General features: G+C 41.2%; 1 protein-coding gene across 4 annotated transcripts in view; it reads right to left on the minus strand.

Moving 5' to 3' along the window:
- NFATC1 (nuclear factor of activated T cells 1) overlaps positions 1 to 25852 on the minus strand; it is a 131696-nt gene that overhangs the window by 42232 nt on the left and 63612 nt on the right. For all 4 annotated transcript variants that reach the window (XM_083624183.1, XM_083624181.1, XM_083624182.1 and 1 more), the window contains exons 4-8: positions 25205 to 25407; positions 19109 to 19281; positions 18621 to 18761; positions 4326 to 4381; positions 3198 to 3330 (exon numbers count right to left, since the gene is read on the minus strand). In XM_083624183.1, coding sequence (XP_083480309.1) covers positions 3198 to 3330; positions 4326 to 4381; positions 18621 to 18761; positions 19109 to 19281; positions 25205 to 25407 — 706 coding nt within the window. The remainder of the gene's footprint in view (positions 1 to 3197; positions 3331 to 4325; positions 4382 to 18620; positions 18762 to 19108; positions 19282 to 25204; positions 25408 to 25852) is intronic.

The raw sequence follows: 25852 nt of genomic DNA on the forward strand, positions 1-25852 counted from the left end.
TGCAGACCCAGTCCATGTCATGATATGGACAGCTGTGTGGTTGCATGCATACGTCAGCAATTCTGAATGGCATAGTGGTTAAGAGGGTGAAGGTTTCTGGCTAAAATCTCAACTCAGCCATGAACTCACATGGTTGCCTTTGACGAGTCACTATCTGCTAGTTCCTCCCCGATCCTGTCCCTATAGGTACTGTATAGTGCAGCAATAGAGAGTACTGAGCCCTTAGTAAATGATACGAAGCAACACTCTTCCATTTAAAATGGCTTTTTGCCGCCATGTAAACAGAGTGGCCTGATACCTATTCTCAGCATTGTGGACAGCTGGGATCACATTTAGAAAAGTTAGGATGCCACAACCTGAGAATTGGCCCAGCCATGGCTGTTTATTTTGAATAGCATTTTATGATTCTCTTCATGAGTCTGTCATGGTTGATACTGTTTGCATATGAGGAAAAAATGGTTGCAAGATCCAGCTTTAAGTAGGCCCATCACAACTTGGCAGCATCCTGCTCAGTTGAAAGATAGAGAGTTGACCACTTTGTCCAGCTCCTCAGACATTTTTGGTGATTTTTCAGGTCTAATAATGCTAACTTTATTTATTCAATAAAGTATTTTCATAAACTTTCTGAGTTTTTAGTTCATTGTCCTTGCTTCCTGTCACAAAAGTTTTAAGCCATAAAACCACCGCTGAGAGGGCATTGATAGGAAATTAGAGAGTGCTGTGACACTGAGATTAGAATATCAAATGGATTGAGCCAGGCCCTCAGTATTTAATAAAAATGGACACTGCCAGAAGGGATTACAAGCAACTGAAAAAGAAAGAAGCATTGTTATCTGGAAAAATATATTTGGCAGTCTTTTAACTGACACTCATACCATTGGCATGGGTTTTAAAGCAGAGTGAATGGTTTCACTTGGCCTTAAATTTAAGTTTTAAAACAGATGTTGGTTACTGAAAGTACTATAAAAAATTAGGAACCAATTCAGTTTCACATTGGTGGATTTTAAGAGAGTATGATCTAAAATTACTCATTGCTATTAGTAGTAAAGCTCCTGTCAATATGATGGGTGGCAAACGCCAAGCATCATGGGGGGTAGCGCCGTTTGCTTTGCTTTTCCAGTACATGGTGCTAGAGCTCACTTGCCTTCACTCAGTTCAGCCCAGAAGGACTGGGCTCCATTGGGTCAACAGCAGAGCGTGGCGAGGTAGTAGAAATGCCCACACCTCCCCACTATACAGTCCTTGGGACTGATGCTTAAACAATCATGGGAGGATACAGGCTTCTGCCATGTTTAGACCACACAGCCCTTCATCAAAGACCCTGCTGCCATGGTGACGCAAGCAAGAAGACTCAGAGAATGAGGCCTGTTGTACCCTTAATCTACACTCTGCCAACATCATAGATCTTTGTGCTATGGAGCACAAAGGAATGGCCTGCATGATATGGGCAGATGGTGAAGAAAAAACTATCCTCCTTTTTCTCTCCTCCCCATTGTGTCAGGATCAGGCCTTGGGTACCCTTGACAAGACAGAGTTTGGGCAGGTGGGAAACAGCCCTTTGTTGTAAAATGGCTCACACAGGCTTTGTTTATCCCACTCAGAACAATGCTTGCTAGATAAGTTGCTTTTCCTATTTTGCAGTTGGAAAAACGAGGTTGAGAGATAGGAACTTGCATAATATCATCCATGATCTGAAGGCTGAAGTGGGACATGAACTCTTATCTTGCAGATCCATGGTCCATTGTATATATTGGAAGTCACATTACCTCAGCAGGATTAAAACGGATCACTAGAAATCTGCTGCCTAAATCAACCGCAGTTAATACACTTTTTATTTTCACCACAATGATCCGCAACCTTCACAGACAAATACGTATATCAAATAATATTTGGGTCCCGTTCAACCATCACAAAGGCGCCCCACAGTTAGCAGGGCACTGCTGTATATGATTATGGTTGCTATTTTCACATTCTCTTTTCCTTGAGTATATTTTGGCTCCAGCCCTCAAGCCACTTCCTCTGGAGCAGCCCCAATGACTTCTGTGGGAATGTCTTTCTCTCAGGAATTGTATGTGTGTATGTGTATGTAGGTTTAAGGATTATAGCCTTTTGATTCTGAAATATGGATTTACCATATTTACAATAGTATACCTCTTACACCACGGAAAGGTACAGGACGCTGTTCCTTTCGATGTGATGTTAAAAACCAGGACTCCCTTTGAAGTAGAATGAGGTGAAATTAAAACTGCAGGTAATTTTGTTTGAAGAATTTCAGGTTTTGCTACAGATGTTTCAGCACAAAATGTCTTCTCCCCTCATGAAATCCATAGTATTTATTTGTTCAGTAAGCAAAATAATTTCTCTGCAAAAACATGACACATATGCACACACAATGGGTAGTCTGTCTCCTCTTTAAAACAGCCTGCTTTATTCTTACCAATGAAGTCTAAAAGAAAATGTTTAAAATAATGTTTTGTTTTTAAAAGGTGAGTGAATCAGTTGATGAAACAATGGCTTATAAATATGGTCCATGAAGCTACTTGCATAATTTTGTTACATTCAGGGGTGCAATAACAAACAGGTGTTTTTGTTCTTTGCCAAGGCTGACTTCTCTATTTCTATTTAGGCCTGATGAGCAGGGGAAATGACTGTGGAGGTACAATGTCTATATAATCTATTTTCTTCTTAGCTCCAGGTTCTACGAGTAGCATCTATTCCATTGCTTCCCAAATTTGGGTCTCCAGCATTTTTTTGGACTACAGTTCCCATCATCCCTGACCATGGGTCCTGCTAGCTAGGGTTGATGGGAGGTGTAGTCCAAAAACAGCTGGAGACCCAAGTTTGGGAAACACTGATCTATTCTCTACACTTGATGTTACTCAAGTAGTTCACAGTGGTAGTGGATTGTGAGAAGGACAGACATTTCAATGAGCTAGAGGAATTTTTGTTGTCCTCCTGGTATTAGTTTGCACCAAAATTAAGTCCTACAGAGAGGTCTACTGAAGCAACAAAATGATTTATTTTTTTTGCACAAGACATTCCCCTGCCCACCCCAGATTATTCCACACATTGACATATCATCCGTTTACTATTTGAAAGAGTGCTGCACAGTTATTATAAGCATTTTGTCTTGCATATTTTTTTTAAATAATGCAATACTTATTCTCTGCAACTTGAAGCTAGAAATATGTTGTTACCATTAGCAGGAAGGTAGGTGAAAAGCTGGTACTGGCTTCTCTTTCTCTTTCCATTGCAGACATAGAAATTAACTTGGACGGGACTTGTAATTCTCTGATTGCGGAACGGTGGAATCTCAATCACCAATGAAGTCTAAAAGAAAATGTTTAAAATAAAAGTTTTGTTTTGAAAAGATGAAACAATGGCTTATACAGAAGGTCCATGAAGCTATTCACATTCATGCAAAACTTTAAGGATATGCCTCCAGAGCTTTGCAAGAGTATTTCCTACACATTTGAATTTTCTTACAGTGTCCTGTGCCATGGGTAATCTGAGCAACTCAATGAGAGGGTTTTTGGTTTGTTTTTGCAGTCATGCATTTCAGTACAAAATGCACCTGATGTGAACATGTGTGTATTTATTTATTGCTGTATATACTTAAGAACATAAGAAGTGCCTGCTGGATCAGGCTGGTGGCCTTTCTAGTCTAGCATCCTGTTTTCACAGTGGCCAACCTTATGCAACACCACTGTCTCCTCCTGTGGCTTCCAGCACATGGTATTCAGAAGCATACAGCCTCCAATTGTGGAAGCAGAACATACCCATCTTAGCTAGTTGCCTTTGGCAGCCTTATCCTCCATGAATTTGTCTCATTCTCTTTCAAAGCCACCCAAGTTGGTGTCTCTAACCACTTTTGGTGGGAGTGAATTCCATAACTATCTGTCGTATAAGTACTATGTTTCATCTGCCCTGAATCTTCCAACATTCTGCTTTGCTGGATTACCAGAAAAAAATTTCTCTATCCATTTTCTCCATGCTATCCATAATTGTATACACATTGATCATGTCGACTCCTACACATCACAAAATTAAGATAACTGCAGATTTCAAATGGATTGCTGAGTTCTGCTTTGCATATTGTTTCAGAAAGTGTAAATTTGTTAGATTTGGCTTTAAATGCATATTGACTCAAATTTCTCATCTATCCATAACAGTCACTCAGAGTGTCTCTCCCACATCCATACACAAACATACAGTGTGTGCACATTGTACTGATATTATGCTAGCTGAGTGATGAACATGCACACACACACACACACACACACACGAGAGAGAGACATGATGTTTCTCAAAGGGGAGATACTTACTGGCTTACACAACTCTTTGTCAGTTTTGGCTTCCATTTCCCACACGTGATGACCATCTAAAAAACAAGAACAAGAAAAGAAGTTGTCTAATTCTACACCGTTATCTATTCACAGGTGTCAGAAATGAAAAGGGGACCTCCCTTTTTGAGACAGCCTTAATTTAATATCGCACAGAGAGGATGAAGTTGAAACAGGCACGTTGCTTCTTTTGTAGTTTTTGATTCTCCAATGCAATCAGCCTTCCAAGATGATCCTAGCAAACATTTCGCAGGATGTACAGGAAAGACAAACTGAAGCAATAAAAGTGCTAGCACATTTGCAAAGCTAAGCAGGATCTGGTATGGTTTCAAATTGAGTGGGGGACCACATGTTGAGATTCCTGCATTGCAGGGGATTGGACTAGATGACCCTTGGGATCTCTTCCAACTCTATGATTCTGATGGGCCATGGTGGCTGGAGCCAATGGGAGTTACAATCCAACAACATCTGGAGTGCCTTTGGTTTCCCCATCCCAAGGCTACAGTGTTGGACTTAGGAGAGTTGGCTTCAAATTCTTATCCAGCCATAAAGCTTTCTAGGTAACTTTGGGCCAGTCGTGATTATCCCTCTCTCTCTCTAGATAACCTGTGTCCTAGAACTGTTGTGGGCATAGGAAAGAAAAGGAGAAACTGGACATGAGAAGTCTATTAAGGGCAAAGGGCACAGACTAGATCCCACTCATTGTTTTATCAGAGCTGAAAATAGGATAGAATGAAAATGCTATACCTAGAACCGTCTGAGCTGGTTAAGAGTTTGTAGTCCTTTCAGCTTTGTAAATGAATTACCAGAGCTTCAGGCTTTTTCTATGTTCAATCTATTCTGAAAGATTAATTACTTGAATTGGGATTCTGTTTTACAGTTCCTGCCAACTCATCAAATCTTTCAATTATTTTTTACAGTGCCATTGCTGTATATTACTTTTTCTTTTTCCCCTTTTAGGCTGATTACAAATGTGTGTCTGTTCATGAAAGTTTTTTAGGTGTTACGTTAAAGGAAGGGGTTGTATCGAGTCCTTTGACTATCTGAGAAATAGCAAGAGTTAGTGTTGCTCCAGTACAAAATTCTCTTGAGAATGTCCAGACTTTAGCTGCTGCAGAAAAGTTGAGGGGAACAGATGACGCAATAAGAGTTAGTGACATTTCATTTAACAAAAACATAAGGAGGAGAAACTGTTATGAAGCAGAGACCAAAAAGCAAAGAATTAAAAAAGCAAAGAATTAAAGAGAGAGAAAAAAGCAGGCAATTCCTCATGTTACGTCTGGTGAACCAAGAGGGAAATCTCTACACCCACGGACTGGGATCAACTCCAGGAGAGAAACCTTAGAGCACTACGTCAACTTCTTACAGTAAACATGTTTTGTAGGTTTATCTGGATCAGCTAATTTTGTTTTGTTTTTTTAAGGGGGGGAAAAGTTGGGAATGGATGGAATAAATTTTAGGGGTCTCAAAATGCTAAAAGACTTGCTTATACTGGAGAAAAAGGTCTTATGTCAGTACAACATTTGCCAAGTATCCTACCCAAGTATGCTAGATGCCGTCTCCAGTCAGAATGTGCCGGAGGAGTGAGGAGTGATACACCACAAAAGTTTCCATTGTAAGGCTGCCACATCTGCATCAGCCTGGCTGACTCACAGCCGAAGGCAACTCCCTGCCTGGCCGAAGTCCAACAAAAGTACACCAGAGCAATTTATACCTTTCCAAAATGCAAATAATTCAAATTACAGACATAACATAAAGCTGAAACAGACACATTTCAGGCATTCCCTTTAAAGTTTAACTCACTCAAGTGATTCTCTCCAAATGGGCTGTGTTGTTGTTGTTGTTGTTGTTGTTGATAGTGTGTGTGTAAAAGAAAGGGAGACGGAAACCTAGCAAACCACTCATATATGCTCCTCTCATCTATCCCCAGAAATCTTTTTTTGGAACACATAATGTTTCTTCAGTGAGGTGTTGTTACTTTCTGTACTGGAGCAATTAATCTAATATCTGACCCTTTAAAAACCTGGCATTAAATTTGTTTTGATTTCTTTCTTTCTTTCTTTTACAGTTTAACTTTTTGCCCAAAGGCTTAAACAGCATTTTCAAAACTGAATTTTAAAAGACACACATAGACAACTGAAATAGTTCATAGCTTGCCTCTGAATGCAAAATTCTTGAATTGTTTGCAAACAGACGAATTCTAAGATTATATCCATTGTGGGATTGTTGCTGACACTGTGAAACCTATCATTGGTTCCCCTCTCTCTTTTTTTCTTTAAGGGAAACAGACTCACTAAACAGCAGTCAAGCTTTCCTGTTTATACAGCTGAAAGGGGAGTGGGAGGGAAATCCCAGCAGAAGCAAAGGCCACTGATATAATTTGAGGCTTCCACCTTCACGTTAATGGGCTTTCAATAAAAGGCACTAAAGAAAACAATGCAGATGAGGTGTGCGTTCACACATTCACTTCTTTGTCAAAGTCCCCACGTTTTAGTGTGTGTGCTTTCTTTTCAGCACACATGTGAAAGGGTTAACAGGACTTGTGTTTCTAAAACATGTCTGTGGCTGGTTTTGTGTTGGCGCAATACCAAAAATAACCACAATTAACTCTTTCGAATGTGCCCTTGTGCATGTTCTAAAGAACAGCACGCCGTTATGAAGAAACACGATTATTATTTTTTGCGCGTGAGGAGACTAGGTGGCCATATCCAAACAATGAGAACTGTTTACAATTTTAAAACACCACCGCCAAACCCTTGCCATGTTTCCTTGTGGCATAACAGATAGGGAAGTTTCCACAGGAGGATTGAGGTAAATTAGTTCTCTTGCATGAAGGCAAGAGCTTCAGTCAGAAACTCTGGCATTTGGAGATTGATAACAGTGGTGGCCAATTCTGCACACCTACCGCATTACTATATAGGCTGGTTTTGAATTCCTAAAAATATAAGTGGGGTTCTGAAACGGAACGGCTGAGTGCTGAATGGGCCTTTGTAACTCGCTCTGTATCAACTGCTCTCTACGGAGTTAAAAAGGAAACTCTGCAGAAGTCAAAAAGTAAAAATATTCCAAAACCATTAGGGAATTCCCTGCAGCATGAGTCACAGAAACGGCTTCCCCACCACACCCATCTAGAAGATTTCCACATAAAAAAGGCATTGTGGGCTTGTTCTAACACAGCAGCAGCAAGAGCAAAAATATATTTTGTATATCTCACCACTTCAGTTATTTCTATTGAGATATTGTTGCTAATTTTACTTAGCATTTTTCTCATTTATTAGAGTCTGTGGGAAAAGAGGTTTCAGAGGAAACAGGCTAAATCCTTAATGAATGAGTGCCATGGATTATGCTTCAATTAAGATGAAATAATATATTTAATATGAATGCAATGGGTTGTGCTTCAGTTAACATGAACATAATTAGTGTGCATAGTCTTACCAAAACCCTTATCCCATTCTTAGTACAATCACATTAACTATGGTTTGTTAAAACATGAAACATCAAGCATGGATTATTAAACTATCTTGTTTCAACAAACCATAGTTAAGGTTAAAGATTAAGGTTTCAATGTAATGTGATTACCTGAAATTAGAAGCCAAGGCAGCAACACTGAAAGAGGAGAGGAGATTGCATCCACCTGAAGCCTACTCATTCCCATCAAGACAAACCATCAAGTAGTTGCTAAATGAACATAGCACTTTTAGGTCCTAATTTCAAGACAACACAGCCTGCCTTTATTTTTCAAAGATTTAGATAAAATAATTGCCTGCAATGTTGCTGAGTAGTGATGAATTTATAGTACCAAATTATTAATTAATCTGTATGTATAGCTTCCAAATTATTAATTAATCTGTATGTGACCAGGGGCTTTCTACAGTAGTGCCAGAAATTGTGGAAACTCCTCCTTTAGGAGATTTGTCAAGCTCCTACCCTTCCAGTGTACAGGTAGGAACTCAAACACATTTATTTAAGCAAGATTTTGATGCTTAGCGATTTGTTGCCTCTTCAAGTGCTTAACGTGTTTTACCTTGCTGCTATTGTGCATCTTGATTTGATTTAATATTTGTGTGCAGTTTTTCCAACAACAAAGTGTAGCTTAAAGCTTTATTTTCTTTCAACTATTAGGAATAGCTATTTATGTTTTTTGTGGGGGCTTTTTAAGAAGCTTTGTGAATATTTGCTACAGAAAACAAAGTAAAAATATCAAATTAAATAATTCGTTTTGCTTAATTATATTTCTCTTATTAAATTTTGGGGTTTGAATTCTGCTGCTGTTGATCTAATACTTTAACCACATGTTCAAACTTCAAACTGAGATTATTGGTCAATACCCTAATGATCAAGGGTCTGTATACCAAGTCTTATGAGGAACTGTTGAGGGGTTGACTAGATGGCCCTTGGGATTCAAGATGACTTTAACAGATTGGACAACTGGGTCCAAACTAACAAAATGAATTTCAGCAGGGGCAACAGAGGAAGGCAACCAAGATGATCAAGAGTCTGGAACCCAAGGCTTATGAGGAATGGTTAAGGGAATTTGCTGTGTTTATCCCGGAAAAGAGGAGATTGAGAGGAGCTATGATAGCTATCTTCAAATATCGAAAGTGCTGTCACATGGAGGATGGAGCAAGCTTGTTTTCTCCTGCTCTGGAGGGGAGGACTCGAACCAATGGATTCCAGTTACAAGAAAGGAGACTCCAGTTAAACATCAGAAAGAACTTTCTGATGGCAACAGCTGTTCAGCAGTGGAACGGATTCCCTCAGAAGGTGGTGAACTCTCCTTTTGAGGAGGTTTTTAAGCAGATGTTGGATGGCCCTCTGTCCATGGATGCTTTAGTTGAGATTCCTGTATTGCAGTGGATTGAATAAGATGACCCTCAAGGTCCCTTCTAACTCTATAATTCACTGAAAGTGCAAGGTGGTACCTACAGTTTACAGAGGAGTATAGGATGTTTCAATATGGATCTGGCGTAAGTAATCTCTCTTCTTGCCTGCTTCTATGAGTCACAGGTGAGAGCTGAGTGCAGGGTAGGGAACAAAGGTGAACAAACTACCCCAGAAGGAGCATGATGTGTCCCCCACCAATGATACTACCCCTCCCCAACACCCCATACTTCCCATTGGACTACAGCTCCCATTATTCCTAACCATTGGCTATGCCAGCTGGGTCTGATGTGAGCTGGAGTCCAATACAATTTGCAGGGCACCATGTTTCCTACCCCTGCCAGAGCAAAATTGGGCTGAGGTGGCTCTGAACATCTGCCAGGAGTGTAGGAGTGTGAGTGTAAGAGACTCAGGGTATTTTTTTTGGGGGGGGATTTGGGGATACTCCCAGTTTCACCCCATTAATGGTCCACCATTTGTTTGGGGTTCAACTCTGGTAGTATTCCAGCAGAACTCTGGGGTTTGAAATGCCAATAATGGATTGTGTGTGTGGGCGCACACACCCTATTTAGTAATGGCCGCTTACCCGTTTCCACCACAGCACCTCAAAAGCCCACAGAGCCTCACCACGTTGTTTTGTGACCATTGGCTCGCCTCCCTGGCCACCACGGAGCATTGTGGGCACCACCAGACCCTCTGTTCAAATTCAGCCAATCCGTGGTGGCCTGGGAGGCGGGGCTTGGGGAGCAGACCTGAGGAGATCCAGGTTCAGCACAACTAACCCCACAGGGAGGTTGTGAAGCTAAACCGCCATGACTTCCCCCAAATAATTCAAGGAGCTGCAGTTTAAGGGTGCTGAGAGTTGTTAGGAGACCCATACTCCCCTCCTAAAGCGACAATTTCCAGAATTCCCAGTGAAGAAGGACGGATTGTTAAATAATGATGATGATGATGATGATAATCTTATTATTTGCATGCCACCCATCTGACTGGGTTGCCCCCAGCCACTCTGGGTGGCTCCCAACAAACCACTCTTGGAATGTGGGAGAAGGGGATTTGTGGTTGTATGAACAACTTTCAGCACCCTTAACAAACAACACTCCCCAGTATTCGTTGGGGGAAGTCATGTCTATTTAAAGTGCTTCAAATGTGTGGTGTAAACTATGCCTCTAATCCTAAACATACTTGGGAGTAAGCTCCACTAAATCCAGTGCGGTTTATTTCTGAGTAACCATGCGTAAGGTTATGCTGCAAGGCTGTGATTCTAAGTATGCTTATGTGGAACAAACCGCTTGAAACTGTACACAAGTATCTAAGGGACATATTGACCTTAATAGCCCTCATCGAAATACTGTATGGCAAGACTCAGTAACAGTGATACCGTCTTACGTGGATGGCATGCATCCCTTACTATCTTTGCCTTTTCCTGTGCTGCAGCGTTAGGAAAATCTGAAATGTATTTCCTACCAGCGACGTCACAGCTACTGTGTGCTCGTGAAAGGATTCCGCACTGCAATGGTTCCATCATCTGATTAAACTCCCTGCTAAAGATATCTCTTTCTGGTAAGTGGCCAGGGACCCCTTTATAAAACCAGCAATAGGGACAAGTGACCTTTCCATTAACTCTTGTGCTCCAAACTGTACAATTCTCATGTTTCCAGCCCCTCTCGATGGCAGAGGCTTTCCAAGTGCCTTGCAAATGAGCAGACAGAGAAATGGATGCAGCAAGCAAGTGAAATGGGTGTGGTGGACTCTGAGAGATAGGCAGCCGCAGAAAACAATATTATGCAGAAGGCATGTGACCGAGGGATATTCTCCCACTTAAGTTTATTACGTGAACTGCAGCTTGACTACCAATCTGAAACTTGACCCTTTTCTGGCCACTTGCCCCTCAAACTGCGACTGCTGCTGGCAATGGAAAGACCAATGGAAAGATCTTGGAGAATGTAAGATCTTTTACCAAATGGAGTTCAGCCAAAAGTCTGCTCACTAGTCTCCACGTCTCATCTCATCGGAACAGACGCCAAACCTTGAGCCTTCAAATGCTGCAGTGCAAAATGAAATGTCTACAGAAGCAGAGCTCACATCCAAAGGCCCTTCAAGTATCTGAGGGACGTGTCTGTTTCAGGACCAATCCCTGCCCCACTTCTAGTAATCTTTTTCCTGAAGATTCTCCTGATCGCCCTGGACAATTCTTTTAAAAATGCAAGTGATATAATTCAGCTAAACTACAGTGCTATGTGAATAGTCTAAACTGCCCAAACTCAGTGACGACTTCTTATTCTGTACATTAAAAGATGCATTAAAGCCTTCCACGTTCTGGGAATATAATGTAGAAGTGGCAACCTTCCTGCACCTAACTACCCTGCTTTTCTATGAAAACTCATGGGATTAAATACAAACGCTTCCAGAAAATATAAAGCAGGCTATGCTGCTTGCTAAAAGCAAATGTAGAAACATATTCTCTATGGGAAACTACCAGAAATATGATTCTCAATATAGATCTTTCCCCCGGCAGCATTCCTATCCCCCCCAAAAAATTAAGAAAAAAACAACAAAATTAACTCATATCCCATCAAAAACTCATATGGAAGAGCAAGGAAGAATTGCAATTGGTGCTTCTTCCAAATAAAACATTATTTAACAAAATGTCTGTTTGCGAGAAACTTATGATTCGATCCTGGGGGCAAATTAATATAATTGTGCATGTGATTATAGACGTCACTTGATTAGTGCAATGTGTTCTACCACTGTGATGAACCATCCTTTACCCATCACATTGCGTGCAACAAAAGGTGAGCCAAGCAATGCCAAGCTTATCACGTGTTTTATGGTGTGCACAATGATTGTGTCAGATCATCTTGAAGATACCCTGAACAAACATGGAAGTGCTTAAACTGGGATGTTATAAAGCCAGGGATCTCCAGCCTTTTTGGGGGGTCTGCTGGCACATCTGCAAACTGGATTAACTGTCCTGGGCACTGCACACACCAATTGTACACTCAAACCAATTATATTGGCTACAATAGAATGCTTCTTGGAAGTCTAAGCAGGAAGGAGATTTATTGGGTGCCAGGGAAGAACTCTGCAGCTGCATGTATGCTCACAGATACCACACAGGTTAGCCCTATATAGGCCTTGGCCATCATACGAAGCTTGATTCTCAAAAGGCATCCCTCAGGCATCCCTGAGATGGCTTTTGAAACGATGTCTGCCATTTTTCTCAACTATGATTCTGTAAATTGGATTGACAGGGTCACCTACAAGCAAACTACAGTTTATACATTTGACAAAGCATCTTACCAAATTATTTTAGTGATTAATTATGAATCCTGCCATTTCTTTAAACACACGTCACAGACTTCAGGAAGAATGTAGTCAACATTCCTTTGAGCTCATGCCACACACACACCTTGGCCAGTATAGTTAATGTTAACTCTGAAGACGCTGAAGATTTCTCCCGAAAAAGGAACTTATTACTGCTTCTCAAACTCTCTTTATTGAATGCTAACCCAAATTTAAAAAGCAAGATAAATCAAAAGACGGTCCCAACCACAACTCTTTCTGTGCGAAGAGGAGTTTACAGCAGCCAAAGGAAGTACTGGACTCACTGCTACAAGGAAATCTTGAATTTAAGAAGGCTGAACCTGTAAAATATAGCTGGCATCTTCTTCTTTTTTAATAACTGTGTGACTGAGTGTCTTGGATACACATTTAATACTGACTTTCACTTCTGGAAAATATAGCTGGATGTGCAAGCAATAATTTATTGACAAAAAAGCCCCTGAAGTAAGGGCTTACTTCAACACTTTACTTTTTAAAAAACAGCCTTATAAAATGCCTGAGGAAATTACAGTACACTTCTGAAGACAGCATGCTATGGCTCTTGAAAGGAGAGCAATCCCAACCCCAGCTCTCACTACTGCATAAAAAATAACTCTGCTTTCAGAAGAGGTCTTTTCACAATGTTTCTCCCCCAACAAGCTTTTTAGATAAGTATGTTAAGCAGCTAATAATATCCTCCTACCTAGCTTTTCCTTTCAGTGTTAAGAAACAAAGACACAGAGCACTGTAGGTGAGGCTAACGTCTCATACATCTTCTCATACTTCATTTTTGAAAAGCAGTGAAGAGGGAGTTTAGTTGAGACCACAGCTCTGTTTCTGGCTTGAAGTTCAAGAACGGACTTGATGATTCTTCAGGGCTTCCCTTTCATATGAGTCATTGTTAAGATAGTCCAACAGTGCCTCTTCTCCCGCCTTTCCCATGCAAGGACAATGCTATTTCTCCAGATCCTAGCAACTGAAAGCTAGCCCTTATAGGGAGGCAGAGTTCACAACATTCAGTGAATTAATATACTGGAATGCTTTACATAAGCAAATGCTATTATATTTATAGATCACATTAATTAACATAGACCTTATTATAGCCTTTGAGTTTATCCCTAGGGATGGATCACAATTTTGGTAACTCGGTGCAGAATGTCAAAATAATATACAGATATATAAATATATAGATATGTTCTATGATATAGTGTTATGAGTTCGAGAGAGGTAGGTTGTATGCCAGAGCCCGCTTCTCATTCCTGAATCCGGCACAGATTCAGTTCCTGGAATAGCCCTGCTAGCTTCCTGGTGAGATAATGGCCCTCTAAATATGAGCCATTAAGGTAACAAAGGTAGTGGTTCTGTGCCAGATAGCAAATGAGCCTGTCCTCTTCCCCAACTTGCTCATAGTTAGAAAGACAAAGGCCAGAGTTGGGAGTGTGAGCTTGAGTTATGTGATCAAGAAGCTGGCTGCAGGCTGGGCAGCTGAGAGACAGAGCCATTGTCTGATTTCTGCTGGAATCAAGGCTGTGGCTATGGAAGAAGCAAGACCCTCTTGGAGTGTGAATGCTCTGAGGCCCTCCATTGTAGGCTCAAGTTGTGTATGTGTGTAAATAAACCATATATCATAAAGACACCACAATCTCTACTGCCCTTCGTTCCGAGGAAACCTGGAACCCCCTGGCACCATACGCGGCTTGTAGATAGGGGTGGCATGCAACAATATAATATTGCATTGCCATTAGCCATGCCATCAGATACACTGGTAAAAGAAGAAATTGCTCACTACGCATAGAGTTGTCAACCATTTACAATGTTAAAAGGCATGCATTAAATTCTAATACTTCCTTTAGACGGCAATCCTATACACACTTACCAGAGAGTAAGTCCTACTGAAACCCAATCTTGTGTAGAAATGCATACAATTGCAATACTAGTAACATTATAGCCAGCCACTACATTGCCTGATAGCAAGTTCTTATGCTCCTGGTCAGAATGGGAAGGCCCAGTTCCCCCTTACATGGACTTCAGATCACATGTTTTTATTGTAGTGTGTTCTCTTAAAACTGCCTGGATTCTTTTCTCCTGGTCTGCTTCCAATGTTTATTGTTTTGTCAACAGTTTACTGTTTTGCGCATCCAGCTATATTTTTTCCACAATGAAAATCAACATTAAAGTCTATCCAAAACACCCAGTCACAGGTTTTCATTTTTTTTAAAAAAGAAAGGATGCCAGCTCCATTTTAAAGCTTTAATCTTGAATTCAAAATGTCCTAATAGTTCAGTACTTACTTTGACTGCCACCAACTTCTGATTGCACAGAAAGTGTAGTTTTGTACTGTTTTTCAATTTGCGTGTTCAGACCCAGAGACCTTCCCCCTAAATAAACACACATTTGACTCAAATTTTAGTTTTGGTTTTTGGCAGAATTTAGGCCACAACTTTATTAATTACAGAAAAGTGAGTGGTTCGACCATCTCCCTCCACCCTTGCAGGCAGCGCTGACCCAGGGCACCAGCATAGGTCAGCCAAGGATGAACACCTGCGGTAGGTGAAAAGCCCAGGAACAGACTCTGTTCACACCCCAGATGCTCCCCTGGACTCAGGCACAGGCACAAGCCCCTCTCAGGGGTTGACCAAACCAAGTTGAGTCCCTGGATTCCTTTAACAGAATACCCTTCACATAGGGATGGCGAGACCATTCTCCCATCCCTATCACCTGAGCCAGTGCCTATCTGCAACCTTACAAGTTGTGATGATTTGCTACGTGGCAGGCAAAACCCAAATGGCAATGGCCAATCAGCCAAGTGGGGAAAATTCCTGCCGTGCCCATGTCCCAACGACAGATGACACACGACGGCATAGCAAGGTCAATCGCAAAAATGCCCTAAAAGTAGGGAGAGGTGGGCGGGTGTTCCAATGCAGGACCCATAAGAGGAAGCTCTGAGTCACGTGAATAGGTATATATAGGTCCCTTGATCCGTTTAGACTGCACCCCATTGGCCAGATTAAACCCAGCAATGAGGGACCTACCAATCAGGTGTTGTGGCTATCCAATTAACCCACCCACAACCAGGAGGTCAGTCTCCAGGTCTCACCGCAACATGTGCCCTCTTTTAGTGAGGACACAATTTATCTCACTATTTTATTACGGGAGATCTCTTTCACAGCATTCAGTGGAGAGAGAGTTTCAATAGCAATAATGCAGTTCTTCGTAGGACAAATCTTCCAAAAGATGTCAGTGTTTCAAAAGTTAACACTAACTATTCTGGCCAAGTTAAATATATGTATTGCAGAAGCTCAAAGACATGTTGAGTACATTCTCCCAGAGGCATGATGGCAAAGAAATCACAGAATCCAGAATTTAATGGCCAATTCTTTAGGTCACACCTAAAGCTCTCCCTTTCTGCTCTTCTCCATGCAACCCACTCCGCTGGATTCCTAGTTTGAAGGCACCCACTTTATGTATTTTATTCACTTCTCCCAGCATTGATCACGTGGAAGACAGCAAGGGAGTCTATGAGAGGGCATTTGACTGACCCGGTCAGTTTGCATCTCGGTAACTGTACTGCAGTTGGATGCGACAGTTGCCAGAGACTGCCTTACTCAGCAAAAGCACATTGTGCTGTTAGGGACAGTCAGAAGATTGCAGAGTGAAACGGCAATCTCTCTGGAACTCGGTGAATGTCGAGGGTTAAACGGCCATGACCATCAAAGCCTCCGTTTGAACGGCTGGGAGAAGTTAAGTGCGGGAGAATTTCAGGAGACAGCTTAAAGTTCAGGGGGTTTCAGCAAGCAGCTGTGGAATGTCTCGTTTGTGCCAGCACCACGGAAACCTTTTCTAAAACAAGAAGGCATTTAAAAAGGAAAGCTACTCCTCCTTTGCTCTCGCCTTCACTGACCCTGCCTTCAGCGCTCAGCTCCCTATCTATTCTAGCCTCACTTGTGATCTTGGGTTTACTCTGAATTATATTTACTTAACCCCCAGTCCCACCAGTGGTTTGAAATAAAATGGCAGATCCAGAAAGATGTTCCCTCATCCCCTCAGCCATTTGCAGCTTAATATAGAGTGGACTCTACAACACCTCAGAAGAGGAAGAGGAAGTTCAGGTTATAAAAGGACAGACAACAAAAGTGGGCTTCTTCAATGGTAATATGTTTTATTTCGTTCCTGGTCTTCGCACGGCTGTCAGACATGTTTTGATCAGCGCTGGTCTTCCTAGATGAGCACCTACTTAAATTTACAAAGCTTCGCACACCCCTTACATTTACTACAACAATGAGAATGTAATTCCCCAGTGCGCCACGAGAAATGTTTTTCAATGCTTGCTTGCTGTCAGTAGTGTGCCTTGCCAACTAATTATTAAAATAATGAAGGGGGGGGGATGAAATGAGAAACATAAATGATCAGCAGGCAGCAGGCAAGAAACCCCAAATCCTCATTTTAAAAAATGGGAATTGAAATAAATCATCTGTGAAAGAAACTAGAACACTCCCTCTGACTAGGACATAATAAAATCAGCCACACACCATCAGAAGCTCCTTTACAGATTGTAGAGCTCTGTCCAGCAATTGTTATAAACATTATGTGCAATTACATCATTTGCACTGGTGCCCATCATTGAGAAAGGTTTCATCAGTAGAAGGTTATTATAATGTTTTAACAATATAGGCTAAGGGCCAAAGCAGATATAGCACGGGAGATCAACAAGTGGTATCTGAATTTCTCCTTCATACATCACTAGCTTCTGCAGGTAACCATAGTGCAAACCCTACTTCCTAACTGCACTGGTAAGAAGAGTATTACAGGATCTAATCAGAATAGGCAGGGGCTTATTTCTCTATACACCCTGCAATACCACATATGCCATTACATGAAACAATGATTTGTTTATATAGGACAAGCAGGTCAATCTCTACACAAGAGAATAAATGGATACAAACCTGATGTCAAAAATTGCAACTTTCTTCCCTCCCCAATCCCCCCCACCTCCCACAGAAGCACCAAATATCCATTGTTTAAGTTTTAATTCATTTCAGTTTTTAAACAAAGTGCTCACTCCTGCATTATTTGCTTATAGGAATTTTTTTTTTCAAACGATGCAGAGACAAGCATGAAGCTTGAGCTTTCTTTCACTAAAGTTCCGGAAGTAGTTTCTACATTGTGTGAAAGCTGAAATTTAATACACGGAAATTAACAGTAAGGGAAATGTTGGGGGAAATGGAATAAACTGCTGTGTGGATGCAGTTGCGGTCTTTAAAGTCCTAGAGGACGCAGTTGTTTTTTTGTTTCCAACAGACTCACACATCTAAGACTTTGGAATTCACACAGTGAACAAGGGGCTGGGCAGATGCTGGCGAATCTATCTCCTCCTTCCTCATCAGTTCCCCTAAAAAATGCCTCTCCTCATTAATAGGGTGGTCCATAATGGAAGAGAAGGATTTCCAAATCCTTCCATGAGCCAGTTGCAAGGGACAAGGTAGCACAACTCCTTCTTCCAGTGCCCCTTTGGATTCAAGTGTTCATTTAGATGCAAACATAGAGTGCTTTCCCTGATATGTAAATTATGGAAGCAGAGAAGATGAATCTCCAAAAGCATGCTCTGTATAGGTACACATCCTGTTGGGAGAGATTGGCCAAGGTTTCCTGATGTGTGCGTATTAGTGGCAAACACATGTCTGCTTCTTTCACTAGGTTTTTTTAAATGCATTTAAGAAAGGATAGCATTTTTAGGCTTTCGCATTGAAGTCAGTGGGGTTTACTTCCAAATTTGTTTAGGTTCAGGTTATTAGTGTCGCTTATGGAAGCCTCTAAAACAGTAGTGTGATACCTGTGACCCTAGAGGTGTTGGACTAAGAACTATTATCCCTGAGCACTGGTTGCTTGGCTGCAGCTGATAGGAGCCAGGCATCAGGCCACGTCCAGTGGGTTGCAGGTTCCATACCTCTAAAACTGTCTGCATTTAAAAAAATAATGGATAGGGGCCCATGTAACTTTAACTTGTCATGACATACAACCAGCAACACACAAACACAGATCTGCACTCATCTGTAGGACCAGTGTTTTAAATACCTGGAGCTTTCTCCACAAATATGACTTTGGAGTCTTGAAGAAAGTTGTGTCCATTCAGTATCATTTTCTTTCCACCCATCACGTGATAGCTATCAGCACTTTGCTTCTCTACCAAAGGCAGCTCCTGAGCAGATCTTTGAGCTGATGAGATTGAGAAATAAGCACCGTTATCATAAATCAAATACTGTGAACGCGCAAACACATACACAGAGGTCTGAAGGATTTTGTCCTGATATTCAAACCATAATCCTTCTAGCAAGCCTACTTAAATCAAGATATGCCAATTTCTGCTGGAAATAATTTTAATTTTGGTTTCAGTGATGCAATGGCTGAAATATGCTTTGTCCTGGCTGAATTTTAAGGATGGAACAGACAAAGCAGAACACATTGATGCTGAGCATACACATGAACACACACACACACACACACACAGAGAGAGAGAGAGAGAGAGAGAGAGAGAGAGAGAGAGAGAGAGAGATTATACTCACAGCACTCAATTGGGTTGGATGCCACTTGTAGAGAAAGGGTTCTCCCATTAGGTTGTGGGATATGAACGCGAAAGACCAGTCGAACCCGTGTATTCTTCCTTCCAATGTCAGTTTCTCCTTTCCTCAGTTCTATATCTGAATTTCTGAGTTTCAGTATTCCAGCACAGTCAATGCTGTCCAAATATAAACAAATAAAAAACAAACTTTTAAACCAGCCTTCATAAGCTTCCAGAACAACATTTTTTATATTTTTTTGAGGGGTGGGAGGGGAATTATAGTCTCACTGAGGAAAAAGTACCACATAGCTCCCATTCACAGAATTAAAATTCCTCGGGAAGTCCTTACCCAATAGCTTAATCCACCCTTGGATCAATCCAGAAATCAGTTATCCAAACTATCAAGAGTGCCGCCTCTGGAAAGGAGCTAACATGAGTTGCCCATTGGCCCCACTCTTATTTTAGCACTGCTTGCTAATTCGCCACATGGCAGCATGAGGCTTACAGAGTTGCTAGGCAACTGCTACCTGATATCCCTTCCCTTTTATGGGATATTTGGATATCACAGAAAGGATCATGGGGCTCTTTTCCCACTTCCATTCACCTTCTGGAAGTAACTCAGTGAAAATCTGGGGTTTTTGGCTCCAGCTCCTGGGACTAACAAAAACCCTATGATCGATGTTAACAGGGTTGGACCCACATCATTAATCTTCCTGGCATTTCTCTGACAAACAGGAATATACTGTCCCTAGCACTGCAGTTAAGAATCCTGAGATGTTTTTGAAACTTCATTCCACGAATATTTATTACTGAATGGTTCTCTTAATGCTGTAGCTCCTTGCTCTGACACCCATGGAGGACCGTTATGTTGAAAATTATTTAAGGGTAGGGGAATTTTGAGCAATTGGGGAAGAAAAGAAAAGATAAACAGCTTCAGGATTAAGATTTATGGATAAAGTTTAAACCAGGTGCCATTTTGAAAAAGAAATGTTACATCCTCTCCAACATTTCTCCAGTGAAAATAGGAATGTCCTATTCTATCCCTACCAACATTTCTCAGGTGAAAATAGGAAACTCCTATTGATTATAAAGATGTTTAAATCAGCAGCTGATGGAGCCTTTTCATGGAAAGGCTCCCAAACCACTAAACAGATATGTACCAGCAAGCGAGTCAAAAAGCTGTCCATTAGGTAGGAACCCCAGACTCTGAGCTCTCATTTTGAAAAATGAAGCCTCTAGGTAGAAAGTTATGCAGCAAAATGTGCGGTTCCCTTTCTAAGGCCCCATCTGCACTACAGCTTTAAAGCAGTATCGTACCACTATAAACAGCCATTGCTTCTCCCAAAAATGGCAAATGCAAAATGTGGAAACTTTGCAAAGAGGCTCAGTCATGACTTCTGCTGTGTTCAGGCACCCCTTAAGAATTCACTATATACTTAACTTAAAGTACAGTGGCATACATGTCTACTTAGAAGTAAGTCTCTTTGTATTTAATGGGGCTTTCTCCTAGGTAAGTGAGTATGGGATGGCAGCCTAGGTTCTAGTTTAGGATTGGCACTAGGGGAAAACAGGGTTACTGAGCCTTTAGCAGCTGTATGGCAGGCAGCAATTCAACAGTTTAAGCCTTTTCTAGTATGGAGATACAATTATGGGAAAAGCTTCACCATGACAGCACTCTAACTTTGTGTTATGCCATGCCCCCATGGCAGCCATGTTGTGACTGGCACCCACAGCACTCTCTCAGACATGAGTTTTAAAAAGTTGGTGACCGCTGCATTAGTTAAACTGAGTTAATTGCCTCAGGTGGTGGTCACAGCAATTGATTAGCCCCTTCCCCACTTGCCACAGCCCTCCACTTGCTCTTCCCACCCACCATCACCCTCCTGCCTCTACAGGGGTTCTCCAGAGTGCCTGACTGCCCCATCCCTGGCTCCGAGGAAGCACTAGCTCCCAACTGGATATAATTTCAAAATCCATGGAATCTAAGAACAGAAGTCGTAATTCCAAGGGATTTTCCTAGAAGGAAAATGGCAAGAATGAAAAAAAGGAGAAGAGAAAGGTGGGCAGAGCAGGAATATCAGAATGGAGAGCTGACAACACTCACATCACATGGTACTAATGGACCCCTTGACAGGTAAATGTACTACATTTTTGAAGAGTCATCTAACAGCAATCTTGCTTTGAAGAAAACCTTAAAGAAATGAAATCTTGGGGGTGGGGGAGGGGATGAAAAATCTCCAACATCATTTACTCTGGAGTATCATCTTCAGTAAAACATACCAAGGGAAATGAATGGGATTTAATGCTGAAACTTGGGTCCCTGAGTTAGACATTTGCTTTACACTGAGTATGTTAGTATTTTTCTTCCTCACTGTAAACATGATTTGCAGAATTGGGATTTAAATGCAAAGTACAATAACAGGAATAGCTTTTCTTCACCCTGATCCCTGTGTTAAGCCCATATTAAGTGTGAGGTTCTCAGCTCACAGACTAAGCAAGCCTTATAAATGTCAAAAACACACACACACAAAAACCTTGAGTGGAATGTTTGATTAAAATTTATTATAACTATGGATATAATACTGTCATGAAAATTTATAGACTCTGGCTCAGAGATCCACTCAACCAATCTTTATTATAATGGAGGATATAAAATAAGTTTGTAAAATTAGAGCAACTTCACCTCTTTTATTATCTTTCAATCTCTGGGGCTTTGGGCTGATTCAGACAGAATATGATTAGATGCCATGAAAATTAGTCTTCTAGATGCTCCACGTTGCACATTTCCACCTCGCATATACAAGAAGTTCTTTCCTGGTTTGGGGGTGTTTGTCTTCCAATCCAAGATAGACAACCATAGTTTGAACTTGGCTTCCAGCCCTGGTTTTGAAGGTTTGGATGAAGCAACAAACTATGGCTTGCCTCAGACTAGGAAAGAAGGAGCAACGTATCTGACTCCAGAAGATGAAGAAGGAGTGTGTGGGCCCCAAGGCTTCCTGAAGGCTTGCTCTCATTATGCAAACCAATGGTTTGGCTTTATATCTCAACCAGCCCTTACTCCTCCTCCTCCTCCTCCTACTACTACTAATATTACATGACACACAAAAATTCAACAGGTAAAACTTGCTCCCTTTTGTTTAGTTTCAGCACCAAGAAAAGGAGCACGCAATCTGCATAAACAAACTGCCATTATGTTTGTCATTATGACATGAGTTATGGGGAAGACTAATACGCTACGTGCTTGCCAAAGACAAGAAAGGAGTAAATTTACTTCAGTAAACTGGGAAGAGGGCTGGCCATATGCTCCATTTGTATAAATTGATTGCATGCCACCGACTTCAGTGGAAGAAAGCCAGTTTCCACATACATTTTCAACTAGAATTTGGCACAACTCTCCTGCTATAAAATATCAAAAATGGTCAGAGCTGTCTCTGTCTTGGTTTTCGGTGGGTGGGTGGGTGGAATTCTATGAGATGAGCTGCTGTGGTGGCAGGCAAGTATGTCCAATTAGACACAGGGCCAGACATCATAATCCCCAATGTTGTTCCTGTGTTGCAAGCAAACCAGAGACGTTACACAGCTCAAGACCATGCAAGGAAGCTGGCATTGGCCCTCTTTTACTGGATTCAGCACAGTATTGATAAAACCCTTACAAAGCCCAAAAATGACTGGGACGGGACCTAAAACACTACCATTCTAAAGTCCATTAGAACAATCCTATATCACTGATATATTGTAATAAACTTTTACTGTATGCTTCCAAAAGGCAAACAGCAGGGGAAACACCAATTTATTTATTTTTTTGCTAATTCTACTCAGCTATTGAGTGTCCCACATAGGATTGAGGTTTTTCCTGCCATATATATATATCCATGAAACCCTCTTTTTAAATGTAATATAATATTGGGGGGGGCAGGTTAATAAAGGCAAACCCCAGCAAATTAAACTCTCCAATCATGGTGCTTCACAGTTAAAGCCTCTCTTTTTCAGGTCTTGGTGGAATAAATCTAATTTCTGAGTAAGATCTTACAATAAATATATGTGTAGCATTGCCTCATTGATCTAAATGGCTTGGCAGACACCAAAAACATTTGATTAGTCTCGGCATTCAAGTAAACAGCTGTGGTATTTACACATAATTAAACTGACACATGGCTAGATTACGTAGATTGATATAGCAAGACCTAAGCGTTTCAGGTTAACTGAGATCTGGGTAATCAAATCATCATTGTAATTATAGGGTCTGATATCTTGCAGGAGCACAGTGAGGGAGAGAGAAAGAGAGAAAGAGAGAGAGTTCTTTATCTCCATGTTCACTTAGTTGGATTGCTCAAAAAGAAGACAAATCCCATATTATCTTGTGTGTGACTCTCCAAAGGAAAGGCTTGGCTTTGCACATACAAGTCGGCCTTTTGCTTCAAACTGTCAAAGTGCAATCCCATGTATATTAAGAAAGAACTAAGTCCCATTGTATCCAACATGCCCAGGTAAGCACACACAGGATTGCAGCCACAGTGAATTAGGGCTCAATCTTTTACATGAGAACCTGGCATAAATTAAGCAAGTGTAAATTAACCTAGGATGACATGATACCGGATACAAACCCGACTTTGGCCAGCTGCTCTAAGCCTGACAGTTTGGGGGGAGAGAACAATAGTTCTTTACAACAAAAGCAATACAAAGTGTTGTTGTTATCTACTAAGGTCATCATCCCTGACCACTGACCATGCTGGCTACAGCTTGCAGGAGTTGTAGATCCAAATATCTGGAAGGCACTACATTGGCTATCCCTGGTTCAAATGCTTCAGGTTGAAATCATACATGCCATGAAGTTGTGTGCATGTTTTCTGCAACTTTTTTAAACTACCAAAAACAGCTGCAAAGGCTACAATCTTCAATGAAGGACTGGCAGGAGGCACAATTATTTGCCCCCCTATCATTTTCCCCGCTCAAAATCATTTCCTCTGCTAACTACCTTTTTTTTTTCCTGTGGAGGCAAAGTGTGCATAAAAATGCAAGCATTCACGAAAACAACATGCAAAAGTACATTGTGGTAGGTAAAATTGTTAGCAACATGTATATATTAGGTAACACTACATAAGAATAATTTGGGCAGATGTACACTACAATGATGACAGATTTAAATAAGGACTTAAAAAACACTTCGAACTAATCCAGAAATATGACAAACTGCATTTAAGACTGAAAAGAAATGAGAAAATGAAATTGACAAGTTTGTCCATCCCTATTGGAGGTGGGGAACTGGCTATATATATATTTCATATTCAGCAATTTTTCTTCCCCCACAATCTGTTGGTATGGTTGGTTACTTACATCTTCCCCTAAGCAATGCATTTCGTACCTATTTTTGGTTGGACAACCACAGTGCAAAATTCAGAAAAGTGTGAATTTTGATGGGCAGCTGCATTTCAGTTTGCAGATTGTTTCAAGAACCGTGAATGAGCTCGTCCACGTTTCTCTCCTATGTACAACCATTCTTTGCTCTAGTTTTCAGCCTCCTGTGGCTCCCTTTGTTTTGAAAATTAAAATTAAGAAGTTGAAAAAAATCTTACCCAACCTTTTGCCTCATTTAGCTGCAACCTCAGAAAGGACCTGGACTAATTTTTTCCTAAATACATACATACACAAACACACTCCTATTTTCTTCTTCGTAGGAAAGATTCAAATAGGTCCTTTATTGCAGAATAGCCTGCAGGAATAAGGTGGTGGTGTGTTAGGAACTTAAAAGCGGGAGCCGAGGCTGGAAATATTTGAGGCACTGTAACTGATATTCAGATTTTAAATGGCAAAGAAGCACATTGTTGCTTTCTATCTAGAGTTTCAACCAATCAGTTGTCCTAAATAAATATTTGTGAATTTTAACTGAGGCATTAAAATGCTGCTGAGCAAAGCACACATACAAAAGCTAGGGGGGTTTTCCAAATGAGAAAGATATTATACAGGATTCTGTACTAGGGGCGGGTAAGTTACATACAGTTGGCACTCAGTTTAAAAAAGGGGGGAGGGGGGAAAGGAGAAGACAAAAAGCAGAGGAGGAAAACGCACAGCACCAAAAGTGTTGGGAGGATGTGTGCCTTACATTGCTCTCATGTTGTTTTCGGGAAGAAGCGGTATTTCCAAAACTTTGGTGTTGGAAAGTATCGTTTCGTGGCTGGTTGTGGAGACGGTCTTCCCAGTGATCCGGTGAACTTGGTAGAAGGCATGGGGTCTCAGCAGGCGGTCGTCTGCAGTCCCGATGAACAGCTGTAGCGTGAGCGGTTCACTTTCTAAGTAACCGTGTAGCTGGCAGGAGAACAGAAAGAACTCTGCATAAGCACCGTACACATAAACTGCAAGGAATCTATTAAATTTTTATATGCAAGGGAGTCTAATTTAAGGAGAAAACTTGTGACAGGTGCTAAGTGTTAAGCTCTCCCCCCCTCCCCCCCCACATACTCCTTTTTTTGTGGTAACATAATAAAGGGACAATAAAAAGGTACACTCCGAGAATGTATCATTATTGTAGATGACCTAAGGCACTTCAGACAGACGTTGAGCAGCACAGATTCATACATTTCATGGAACAATTTTCGACAGAAAACAGCAACGACGAGAGTCTCAGTTTCTCTGGAAAAGCAAATAGGTAGCAGGAGAGTGAAAACCAGGAGGATTAAGTTTCCTCACCTTTGCTGTCAATATCGTGTGCTGGCGTGGAGAAGACACCCTCAGATCTCTAGGTACTCACACA

Source organism: Podarcis filfolensis, assembly GCF_964270895.1.
Source record: "Podarcis filfolensis genome assembly, chromosome: 7".
NCBI classification, from domain to species: domain Eukaryota; kingdom Metazoa; phylum Chordata; class Lepidosauria; order Squamata; family Lacertidae; genus Podarcis; species Podarcis filfolensis.